Here is a 12,614-nt window from a genome sequence, read left to right on the forward strand (position 1 = left end):
GATAATATTACAAAAGTGGAAAGGTGTAATCCATTCCAGAATACACACATATTTTATTACATTCCATGGATCCATAAGACAGTCAGATGACAACAGGATGTGGAAAAAGTCATAATAATACAATACATGTTATAAAGTACAATTCATACTATTATATAAATTTCACATGAAACAAACAAAGGGTTCATCTAATTCTGTTGCATACAGACTTCGCCCATCTTTGGACCATCTAAGTATTCCAGTGCTGGAAGGATTAGCAGACTTCTGTCGTTACCGGGGGACACCCGATTGCTCTGATTGAGAACCCTCTCCATTTACTCGCAATATTCGAGGAGGCTCCTTCCTTGTCCCCTATGATTTTATTGTTTGTTATGGAAATGGGAATGCTGATTATTACTTAGGGAAAAGTTTTTTTCATACATTATCATTAAGGAATCATATCAGCAGCTAGAAAGGTAGAATTTGCTACAGAATACTAATAAGTCCTGGATGTAATACTGTTCTGAATGTGCATGCACCCACCTAGGGTAATTATGATACAAAGGACAACTTTTGTGTAATCTAGAATGTGTATCTGCTCAGTTCCTTATTTACAACATGAAAATTTTGTTAGGAGATTTCATGTGTAATAATTTTTTTGGTATGAAGGCTTTAGTACTGATATAGCATGAGAATACAGCGGTGAGTATGAAGGCTTTAGTACTGATATAGCATGAGAATACAGCGGTGAGTAGAATGTAAGAATTGTCCTGTATTCCTAATAACTGACTGAACGGACACATTCTTGTGAATATTGCTGAAGAACTCAATAATTATGATAATTTAACAATTCATTGTTGGTCTTCTGGATTATAATGTGGTGTGGATTTGCAGGAGGTACTCATTTCAGAGAAACACATTGTCTCCATGTCAATGTTATTATTCCAGGTTGTGATACAGCATGGGCATGTACGTAAATACCACAATTTTGGAGAAATATGTTGTCTCCATATTCAACCTTGAAGATGGAGATAGCATGTTTCTCTGGAATACTGATATATACCTACAAGTCCACATGGTATATAAACCCAGAACAACATTGACATCTTGAGGCCTGACAGCTTTAGCCCTGAAAATGGAGACAGTATGTTTCTCTAAAATGTTGGTATCTATCCACAAGCTCACATGGTGTTACGACCCAGAAGATCAACATCGACATCTTCACTGCTATCATAACCTTAAATCTCACAATTTTATTTTATTACTGTTAAATACACTTGCTTCCTATCAGTATGCTTTTACAAAGAATTTAAGAGATTTGTATATGTGTGTATAATCTGTGTTAATATTTTTGCCAGGCTAAACCAATTAAGGGGTAAAAATATAAATTGTCTGGCGTTAAAGAGGTGCTTATTGCCTCCATCATCATGGCGATCTTGATGATGGAAGCAGTATGAGCAACATCCCAGAGGAGGCGATCTTCATTTTCGCTGCCGTGAGAACCATACTCTCACAAAACAGGTATTGGTTTGATATGTACAGAGACATATCTGTGAATGTAAAATTTCCCCGCAACAAAGGCGTAATGGGAAAACGTTTTGGCAACGGTGTTTCTTTAAGAAACAAAAGGGAAGAACTGGAGCATATAACCATTATATTTTAAGGTTAACTTCCCCTAGGAGCAAAAATTAACTGGTCATAATTATTCAACATTGCACACAAACGTGTTCATAATCCGTTCACACATTTTACGAGTATTTAAGGTAGCTGTCTGTAGCAAGGCTAAATAATCTCGAAATTCGACATTCTGTCAACATATCATATCAGTCATATTAGTTACCAGACTTTGTATGCCAAAATGAAATCTAGATGCTTCCAACATTTGGGGTGGTTGGCCTGTAGTACCGGCCACAGATAATGTAACGGCTCTGAAATACTCACGTTCATTGGTAAAATCTGTGGCTACGGTTGTGTCGTTGTGCATGTAAACATGAATAAAGGTGTAGGTTTGTAAAGTGACTAGGTGTTTGGCGAAACTAGATAATTGAAATTCGCGTGAGCTTTGTTTAAAAGTTCAAGTCAGATTTACTGTCTGCAAGAGAGTGGACCATTCAGTGAGAAAATTAACTTTTCACCGTACTTTTGAAAGGACCTTGTTGTAGGTAAAAGTCGAGGCCACGAATCATGCCGAAGGTTAAGACGAGAATAATGAACGATTCCTGGCTGAGACAAAGAGAAATTGGCCAGCGGCTACCTTTAGGATATGCTGATAGGTTTTCCAAACGGTTATATTCGTCAATTCTCCCATGTACATCGTGGGATCATGGCGAAAATTTGAGACATGCAATGCATGGTGGTGTCTTCAATTTGGAATTTTCACCTGATGGGTAAGCTGGTTATTTTATCCTAGTTATATTACCGTTATAAGTACTATTACCGTCGTTATTTTAACTTGCATGAAGTACTGCTATATAAATAATTTGGCAATAACATTTTTTCTTTTTTTGTAGATCTCTTCTGGTTGCAGCATGTGAAAAGAAGAGCATATTAATGTTTGACCCTCTTTGTCGAAGACTGATACATGCAGTAGACAATGCTCATCGAGACTGTGTTAACTGTGTTAGGTGAGCTGGCAGTATTGAAATATTAAGTGCTATTATATCAATATATATGTGTGTGTGAGAGAGAGGAAACAAGCACAAAAGGCATGTTCTTTATATGTGGGAAATTGAATATAGTTTGTAGTACAGAGATCAGGTTAAACTATTAGAGTTCCAGTCTCCCATCTGTATTCGCTTGTGACCTATCATGCAGTACTCTAGTGAATATTGAATAATGTAACTGATTTTAATGAAGTGGCTTGAACATGATGTAAGGTGCCTTCCTGTACATTTTACTTTCCTGTAATCAGTTCTACCAACATTGTGGCCTTTTAAGGTTCTGAAATGGGTGTAACACTAGTGGCATGCAACATGATCTGAAGTTTTGTGTGTTTGTATCTTGTTTAAGACACTTTTGTGCACAATGTAAACTAGCAAATAGGCGTGTGGTGGCAATGCAAGATCTATATTTACTTTAATCTGTGATAGAAACGACTGAAGCAAAGCCTTCGAAATTTTGTATGGTGAAACCTGTGTACAAATGGGTAGTGACACATTTTTGTGTGTTAAAGATCACAGACATGGCGATGAGATTAAATCTAAGGTGTTTCAGGTGGGGTGGTTGCTGGCGACATATATGAAGGTGGATCATTGCTTTATAATTTACACTTGTTTCTCTTTCAGATAGAAACATTTAAAGGAGAATGTTTGCTTTAAGTTATTCCTGAAACTAACTGTTCCGTTATTAAACATGTTTGTTACATGTGAATTGTATAAATGTAAACTCATTCTTCCTTAATTTCTCCAACTTTTTTGTAGTGTTTTTATTTTCATATGTTGCGTACTACCTTTTTCGCTTTATAACACCCAATGTGCTTATGTGTAGGATTTGAGGTTTACGCGGCAGTGAGTCCAAAGATGGCTGTCGTGTTGGTTGTTGTGTTGTGTAGTCTCGTAGAAGCTTTCTCATTGCTCTGATGGTGGAGGCAGCAAGGTCCTCTGAAACATCAGTAAACTTTTACCACACTACGTGGTGCAACAACCCAGAAGACGGCCATCTTCTCACCCACTGTGTATCATGATTTGTTATCTGTTTCATAATTCTTTTTACAACTGTAATAGTACTGAGTTTTTTGATGTTTTGTAAATTAGATTCCTGCCTTTTAGCACACGTGAGGGTAGACAGGGGTGTGTAATGAGCATCAAAAGACGTGTTACCATTGACGTGACATCAGCGTCGCACCTCGTTGTACAGGCTACTAAAACTTAGAGAAGTTGTCCTTGGTGGCAAGTTGAGGGTTTGCCGAGTGTTTGTATATGACCACTGTTTATAAAAGCACGTGGTTCTTAATATTGACAGTTATGTATTTATTTGTTTGGATCCAATTATGTTATTATTCTAACATTAAAAGTTAATTTTCCATGTTAAGGGTCTTGTAACTTACATGGTGAAAACAAGAAATGAATACATAATTTTTGTAGTAAAATCTCAAGGAAAGAGACTGCTTGGGATATGTAGGTGTAGGTTTCTGACAGTGTTGTTAAAGAAAACACAAATAAGTAAGTCGACTGTACCGTAATACTGCGGATGCTACTTTCAGGTTCTTGGATTCCCGTGTTTTTGCAACATGCAGTGATGACAGTACTGTGGCACTGTGGGATGCTCGTAATTTGAAGTCTCAAATACGTACCCTTCATGGCCATTCCAATTGGGTAAAAAACATAGAATTCTCTCCACGAGATGGGTTGCTGGTAACATCTGGTTTTGACGGCAGTATCTACACGTGGGATATTAACAGGTAATGGCATTTCAGGCAGGTCCTGCTGTCCTGTCTCGTGTTGCAGCACATCGCATCATAGGCCTTTTGTCAGTCAGGTCCGTATGAAAATTTTTGGGAACTTCTTTGCGTGTACACAAGAAAATAAAATGCTCACATTCCAGATTACCTTATTTCACCACTTAATCTATGAACCCTTATTTCACATTTTGAAAAGAAGAAAATGAATAAATTTAACACATTCCATTTTTATTTACGAACGCTATGAATGAAAAAATTTTGTCGTGAAAATATGGTATTATGTATAATGCTTGTATTGCAGCATTCGTTTGTACTGATTGTGTAAGTAGGATTTGAGGTTTTCGTGGTGGTGAGTCCAAAGATGGCCGTCTTCTTGGTTGTTGCGTCGTGCAGTCTGGTGCAACAACCGAGAAGACGGCCATCTTCGTACTGATTGTTTAATTTGCAGTTTTATTACATCGTCACTGTGGGTTTCCACTTACTCAACCAAGACTCGAAACCAATGTCGTACCAAAAAGCACACAAGGACAATTGAGGACAAGATAATGATAATCAATCTGACCACGGAGTAGAAGAATTGACTGCATGGATAAAAATCTACAGATAGTTTATCAAGTTTTATATTTCCTTTTGCTCATTTTAAACTCGGCATGTTGTAACAGAGATCGGTGATTAAAGTGCTCATTCTTCAGAATGAAATCTTACATCACTAGCATAATTATGATGCCAGCTGTACATTTACGTCACTTCTGGTTTGGGACTTAGAAAATTTGAAGCGCTTAGTTTTTGTTGTACAGCGTGCACAGCTTCGTATGTGCTTCCAGAAGTTGGTACAGAATTGTTTTTTAGATGGAGGCTCGGTGATTGTTGATGGTTTTTGAAGCAGACTTTCGTATTAGATAGTTTGTTCCCCCCCACCCCCTCCAAATATTAGTGAAAAGGAAAAGGGCAGAGTAGAGTGTCCAGTTTGTAATACGAATATCAAATCGTGTTCTTTGCATTCCTGCTTCTGTTAGTTTTCAACAAAACGTGATTTCTTTGCAGCTATACAGAAAGTGGCTTTGTGTACAATCGTGTCTTCCAGACAAATGGGTTGATGCGAACAAGACTTAATCCAGATGCCTCAAAGATGATCATATGTACTACAGGCGGGTACTTAATCATTATCCACAATCTTGACCTCATGACCATGGCGCAAGATCTCGTTGATTTCAAGGTACTGATAGCTGGCTTTTCGTTTGAAGTCTGACATGAGGTAAATATGTGGGCTTGAGGTAGGCCACCACATGCAGATTAATGACTGGTGGCAAGTACATTTTTAGCCTTCATGTAATTTTATTAATAAATTATTATCATATATGAGGTGAAGGAAACAAATTAAAAAGTATGTTACATCTGTTCTTGGAGTTAAACTTTTACGGTTGAATTTCTAGGTGTCTCCTGTAAAAGTATTTGTATGAATGGCACTGGAAGACTGTGGCCGAGCAAATAGTGTTAGGTTAGGTTAGGTTAGGTTAGGTTAGGTTAGGTTTGGTTAGGTTAGGTTAGGTTAGTAGTTGTGTTATTTGCCCCTGAGGTGCAGTCATTAAGTTTTGTGGTAAAAGTATGATGGAATCTGTGTACAGATGACCACAGACACTTTGGAAGCTTACTTTATTTTGATCATCAGGTAACAGGAGGGAAGTTCCTGCTTGGTTGGACCCCTTATACTAAGAACTGGTCTCGATCTGAGGGATCCAGTTTCTGAAACATCATGTTCTAAAAAAATTATGACAGCGAACAGTGTAATTATAATTATTACGATGACACACAGTTATCAAGAGCATTTGGACTAAACTGTCCGCATGTACCCACTTCTTGCAAAGGTTACGGGCAAAATGGTAGATGTATTACCTATTTATAAATATCCAGATTTTGAATAAATGTCAAAGTTATGGTATAGAATAGTTAAAATATTACAAAAAAGCAGGTTAAAGGTGAATTCTGTAATTTTGACTTTGACATATTTTACATCCTGTACCTGCTAAAATTGTTTGAAGTACAAGGAACCATGGTTTATTGCTATCCTGTCTTGATGTTACGTTTCTGTTATTTGTGTTTTATTCACTTAAATTGTCATAAAAACACTTTTTATTTATAGTTTATTTAACAACATTTTCTCAGTATAGCGTCGATTCATCATCAAGCCTGCCGTGTTGTGTCCACCGGATAGAAATAATTACTGTTCTCTTGTGATGGCTCAGAGCCTGACTTCCAAAATCTCTTCTTTCAGATTGTATTTTATTACATTTTATGAATCCTTCATTCTTTCTAAACATTATATTCATATATGTCTATAATTTTTTATATTTTGTAATGAATATTCGTTTACTCTGCTGATATCTCAATTTCTCACTTTATTTTTATGTGGTCCTTTATCCAACTAATAAATTTAATTTTGGTTTATAATTCTATACACCCAAGAATATATCAAGTTTCTGTAATACCACAGAGAATAGGCGGAGAGAATGATGAGGCAGATGGAAATTAACTTTTCTAGTTCGATGTAATCGTTACCTGAATCGTGTACCAGTATTTGTTTTCTCTGGAATAGTTTCCTCCCCTTTTCAGCCCAACATGTACCGACTGATGCAGCTGAGTCAGACAACTATTCCTGTGGCAGCAAAATTCACTCACTTGTTCTCTCACCAGCGTAAGACCAACAGAGTGGAGTTTGTGACTGACTTTCCTACAGGGGATGATGCGGAAGTTGTCTCTTCCTTGCAGATCCACCCCCAGGGCTGGTGTGCCCTCAGTCGCAACATCAGCAATGATGAGAACTCTGAGGTGAGTGTACTGATCGTATCGTTCGAGATTTGGAAGCTTCCCGATTCATATTTTGGCTCACTTGCCGGTTTACCTCAGGCTCTCCATCAAGCAGTGGCCCCTTCCAAATTCTCATTCTCATTCAACACTGCATAACCTCTACATTTGAAACAGCATCATGAAATAACCAAAGAATCAGTCATCTGCATTAAGTTCTGGAGCACATTAAATTTTATTTGCTCAACCCTCGTTGTGACGTTTGACTTTGATCGAATGTCATTCAAAATTTTACTGTGACGCGTTCATCCGTACTCCTTTAGCGTAAAAGTTGCGTACCTGTTGGTCTGCATGCTGCTGCCATCTAGTGTGAAGACTTTGAAGATGTATCTAAATGTCACATGGCTGCTGTGTCGTTGAAAGTTTGATATATTGAGCATAATTTTGATACTTGTTGAGATGTTTCTCAGTTTTAAGGAGTTGTAAGAACGCATAAAAGTGTTCTGTAAATATAACATTGAGTGTCTGATGGTCAATTTCATAATTTTTTTTGTTAATTTAACCATCTTGGGTTCAGATTTTTACCTTAGGTTCTTTAAGGAAAGTGTGTGAACTCACGGCTCTCAGATACGGAAGCCCACATAATTTGTTCTCTTTGCCAGACATTGTTAAGGTGTGCAAATCAAGGATGATGAGATCGGCAAGTCAAGTAGCATATGTGGCAGAATTCCTCAGAGAAAGAGATCACGTGGTTGACCTGGGGATGGGGGGTGGGTAATATTAAAATGGATCTTAAAGAAGCAGGGTGGGAGGGTGTGGCTGGATTTATCTGGCTTAGGATAGGGATTGAATATGGTAATGGACCTTTTGGGTTCATAAAAGGAAGGGAATTGGTTGTCTAAGGGAGCAACTATTAGCTTCTGAAGGAGAACTCTGCGTCATTGAGTTAGTTAATATTGACTCCATAGAATGCTCCTGAGTTTTTAGTCATCCATTCCACTTCCTTTCTGTTTTAAACTCGTTATCATCACCTTACCCTTTAAGTTGACCAAACCCTTCCTGCAGTGCCTGTGTTTCCGGAGTCATCGTCATGAGACGGAGTAACAATGTTTTTTTACGGTAACTGAAATTTTGCAGTAAGGTTAGGCAAACAAGTATTTTGATTTTTTATGGAAATAGTATTTGTTGACCGGTTAAATTTTGGAGTTCCTGCATTTGACTGCGTTGGTGTTCTTTGCAGTGGACGTGCGTGCATGACATCCAGGACAGAGAATCGTCTGAAGAGGATAGTGAGACTGGTTGTGACACGGATCATGATGATGAAGACTGTTCACAGGGTAGTGCAAATAAAACATCAAGGCGAACAAACCGGCAGAATGCTCATGAAAGTGACAGTGACAGTGATGCCGAGAATTTCAATGGTCATCGGCACATTCATCGCTTGCAGACGGCAATGACAGGGTTGACGTCTTCCCTTGTGATTGGACCTGACTCACGAGCACGTATTGTAAGGCCCATGGTGGAATTACGAATGGATTCAATACCTGTGGTAAATGCAGCTGCCAGTTCATCCTCTTTTGGCACAGCTGCGGTAGAGGGTAGGGGGGGCGCGGCTCGAACGTCCGGGACAGGTAGGAGTGTCGGTATCCCCGTGGACACGAGGCGAAGGGGAACAGTAGGCGATACTGGGCGGCGTGGGCTGTCTCCAGCAAATGTAGAACTTCATGTGTCTTCAGCAGACGTCTGGGAAGCTCTTGTCGCTATTAGAGAAGCGCGCGTTCGTCGTGAGAGAGAAAGGGAACGCGCTGAACGCGAACGTAGTATAAGCATGAGAATTCGTGCGAATATAGAGCAGAGAGTAGCCGGACAGCCGTCGTCCGGCGTCGGAAGCGCGGAGGACAGGCGGCCCGGAGTTGTCAGGATTGTTGTACGACGAAATGTAGACGGTGCCAGTAGTTCTGCTGATGTCAGTGGTATTGGACCCAGTGGCTCTGCCCCTATACAGCAGGCAGAAGGAGGTCTCCAGAGGCAGAACCAAGATACACGACCAAATGAACAGGTAACGGAAGCTGCGAGAGAAGCAGCCAATAGCAGTACTTCGGAGACTTCGGCGTCAGGCAGTTCTCTCAGAAATGCACTCGCAGCTGTTGTATCGGCCACCAATGCAGTGATGGCAGCTGCCACGTCTATTACTTCTACTAGAACTGCAAGTCAAGGAACAAACACTAGTACAGACAGGGAGTGGAATAGAGAGGGGAATGTTCTCCGTTCCCTTCCGTCTGGTGGGCCGGCATCCGGCAGGACTCTGCTGTATATTGATAACAATACGGTTCATTCAAGCAGCACTCAAGGTGGCTACAGAATGAACCCTGTATCTAGTTATGAAATACCTCGCAATCAGCACATACATCAGAACATTAAGAGACTCACACATTTTATAGAGGAACCCAATGTAGGAAGGGGTTTCATTAAGGAACTGTGCTTTTCCGCTGATGGGCGTTTGATCTGTTCCCCTTTTGGTTATGGGGTCCGCTTACTAGCATTTTCTCCAGACTGTGCAGAACTGTCAACCTGTGTACCATCAAAACCTCCGGTTCAGTTGTATGAACTCGCTACCAATGTTTGTCACGCAGACATTGTTGTCAGCACTAAATTTTCTCCTCAGCATTGTCTGCTAGTGTCTGGATGTTTGAGTGGGAAGATTGTCTGGCATCAGCCTGTAGTATAAGTAGCGACACCAACTGTCGGATGAACTCTGTGGTTCCTGGTAGTCGCCAGTGAGGACCAGTAGCTGGGAGTGGCTAGCGGTCACTTTGGAAGCGGCCGGCAGCGGATTATGAAGAGGACCAAGGGTAGAAGCGTCGTGCCTCAACCCGCTCTACTCAAAAGTAGCAGCCGAGAACTGAGTCCAGATGAAAGTACGTTATGCTGTTTGTAACTGTACTTTAAAAGGGAATTCAGTATGAAAAATGTAAAAAGATGTAAGTACTGCATTGATTAGATTGGTCGACTAGTGACTTATGACACGTCGCTATGTTTGCCATGTTCGTTGTTAAGCATTTTAAAAACGGATTCAGATTTCAGATTTAAGTACGTGCATGTTGGGATGATGCATATAAATATGAATTTGAAGTTTAGTATAAGTTGTGTTAGAAAGCTTTCGGTAGAATGTGAAAGTACAGTTTATCATGGATAAAAGCAAATGTTGCTTAAACCTGAGTTCGCAAGGTACGATACTTTATGTGGCCCTCGTGCTGTATTGAGAGCAGCCGCGAACCTTTAAAACCATGTGCGTCATGTCATATTTTGAGGTGTACTTTTTAAGTTTGTGAAATTTGCTTTTGTATAGTGTTTTCACAGTACTTGTATATGTTTTCTATTTGTTTTAGTACATTGTTATTCTTTCATAAATGTTGAAAACTGTGCGAGATATCTGTGAAGGAAAGGCATTCAACGATTGTCATATGTTCATTTTTCCCTAGCTTCTTTAGTTTGTAATTGCTGGTGAAAAAAGAATACATGGGAATTTTTGTTGCACGTACCAGACTGAAAGTCCTGTAAATTAACTGACTTGTCAATATAAAAACATTCAGATTTTTGAAAGACCAGTATACACAATTATATTAGTTCACTGTACCATTCTGCTTAAATGTCACCTCATCAGTTCGAACAATCATCCCCAGAAACTGTGCGTCCTCACTCACCTTCCTCTGAATCCATTCACGAAACTCAAGTTTACGGATAGGATCGTTTTCAGTCGTTGCATGCGTTAACCTTGGCACCTAGCATTTCCGCTTCACTGTTTTGAAAATCATGTGTACACTTGACTTAGAAATCCTAGCACGCCACTTTAAAGATTTCTTCGGCAATCGTGAATTGCCATTAACGCCGTAGTAAAAATGTCCTCTCTCGTTGATGTGTGAGGCCTACCAGGTTGTCGCTTACACAGTAAGTTACATCTCATATTTATCTCAGATTCTTGTAATTAGTTGAGTTGGAAACATGGTTTCAAATTCACGTGTCCACTGTCTTTGTTTAATTTCCAGTATTAATTTTCGTTGCTTGAAACTAAATCAACCCTCTGCCAATTTGCAAATCTGAATCGTGGGAAAAGATATTGCAGTGTCATCTGTTAAGTGGAGACTGCACTCATAAACATAACGCACGGAGGTCGTTAACAAGGTTAATATCCTGTGTTATAATGTGTGTACATATTTTTGGGACACCTGTCATCAAAATCAAATATCAGGCCATCAGAAAGTGGTAATGCGGTTTTGAACTTCGCTGGCAAATTGAGGTATCCGTTCTGTAAAGACTTAACAAATCTATGACCCTTTATCAGTAATATCAGTGACTGAGGTCAGGGGCATATCATTGCCCCATTCTTTTCCTTTGAAAAGGACCATTGGTAGCGTTGCTTGATCCAGTGCATTGCCGCAGAGACAGTTCTGGAGAAAACTAATGCAATTGTTTGACACCTTAACAAAAAAATTTGTGTGTGTCGAAGGGTTAATCTGAACCCCTTTTCATCAGTGTTGCAAACATTTTTGTAATACCAGTGAACCCATGTTCAACCATGACATGTTAATTTCTCATCTGGATGTCATCTCGGAAATAGCTTCGTTCACTTTCTGCCAGCTAGTCACGAGTTTTGTTTGAAATTTTTCAAAGTGGATGATCATTACTTTTTTTGTGCTTTCCAGAATAATAATTATTTTTATTAAGATGGTGTACCATATCACATAGCAACCGTCTTGAAAGTGATGCTAACTCTTGCTGTGACAACAGCCTGGGTCATCACACTTGTTGGCGCCTTTGCTTGTGGCCAGTCCGTTATCTGAAATAAATTCTGTTAATGATTGTGAGTAGTGCGTACGTCATGTAATAGGATTAGTAGCTAAACTCATCACGGTCCAACTGCTGCCAGGAAGGTGAATCATCGTTGTTCCTCTGTCGTCCGAGATGCTTCAAGGAACTGCTATCATCTCCCAATCAAGGTTAGTGCCATGACCAATAGAGATGAGTGTCCAAAATAGGACCATGTCAGCATATGGTTGTCCTTATTATCAGAAATTATGTAGTAAAACCTCAATACTGCTGCGTACGTAAAGTTGCAAGTATTCTGGAACAAAGAGAAAAGATTTATGAACTTTTAAGTATCATCATTTTTATCCTCGATGATCTGTTGCCCATAGACCTATTATTATCTCCTGCATTCTTGAATTTTAGTAACTTCATTTGCAGGTCCATTTTAGCTTTTGGATGTGTATTCATATTTTGTAAATGTAAGATTGAATTTGCTTAATTAATGATTCATAAAACATTTTCAGTTGTTTCTTGCATCAGCTGCTGAAATCAAACATAGATTTATTTGAAGAGTGTTTTAGTTTCACCTTAAGAGTCTAATGGCGTCTGCTGTGGCGTAATTTTCAAA

At 39.3% G+C, this 12,614-nt stretch overlaps 1 protein-coding gene across 1 annotated transcript; it reads left to right on the forward strand.

The window, feature by feature from the left end:
* The first annotated feature begins 1,605 nt into the window (after positions 1 to 1,605).
* Positions 1,606 to 10,783, forward strand: LOC110826555 (DDB1- and CUL4-associated factor 10 homolog). The gene is made up of 6 exons (XM_022057299.2): positions 1,606 to 2,366; positions 2,490 to 2,603; positions 4,181 to 4,378; positions 5,423 to 5,594; positions 6,989 to 7,204; positions 8,421 to 10,783. The coding sequence occupies exons 1-6, from the start codon at positions 2,164 to 2,166 to the stop codon at positions 9,906 to 9,908; spliced, it is 2,391 nt and encodes a 796-aa protein (XP_021912991.2). The 5' UTR covers positions 1,606 to 2,163; the 3' UTR covers positions 9,909 to 10,783.
* Positions 10,784 to 12,614: the final 1,831 nt, after the last annotated feature.

Source organism: Zootermopsis nevadensis, unplaced genomic scaffold (assembly GCF_977971745.1).
Source record: "Zootermopsis nevadensis isolate Lab colony 2312 unplaced genomic scaffold, Znev_1.0 Znev_ptg000016l, whole genome shotgun sequence".
NCBI lineage: Eukaryota > Metazoa > Arthropoda > Insecta > Blattodea > Termopsidae > Zootermopsis > Zootermopsis nevadensis.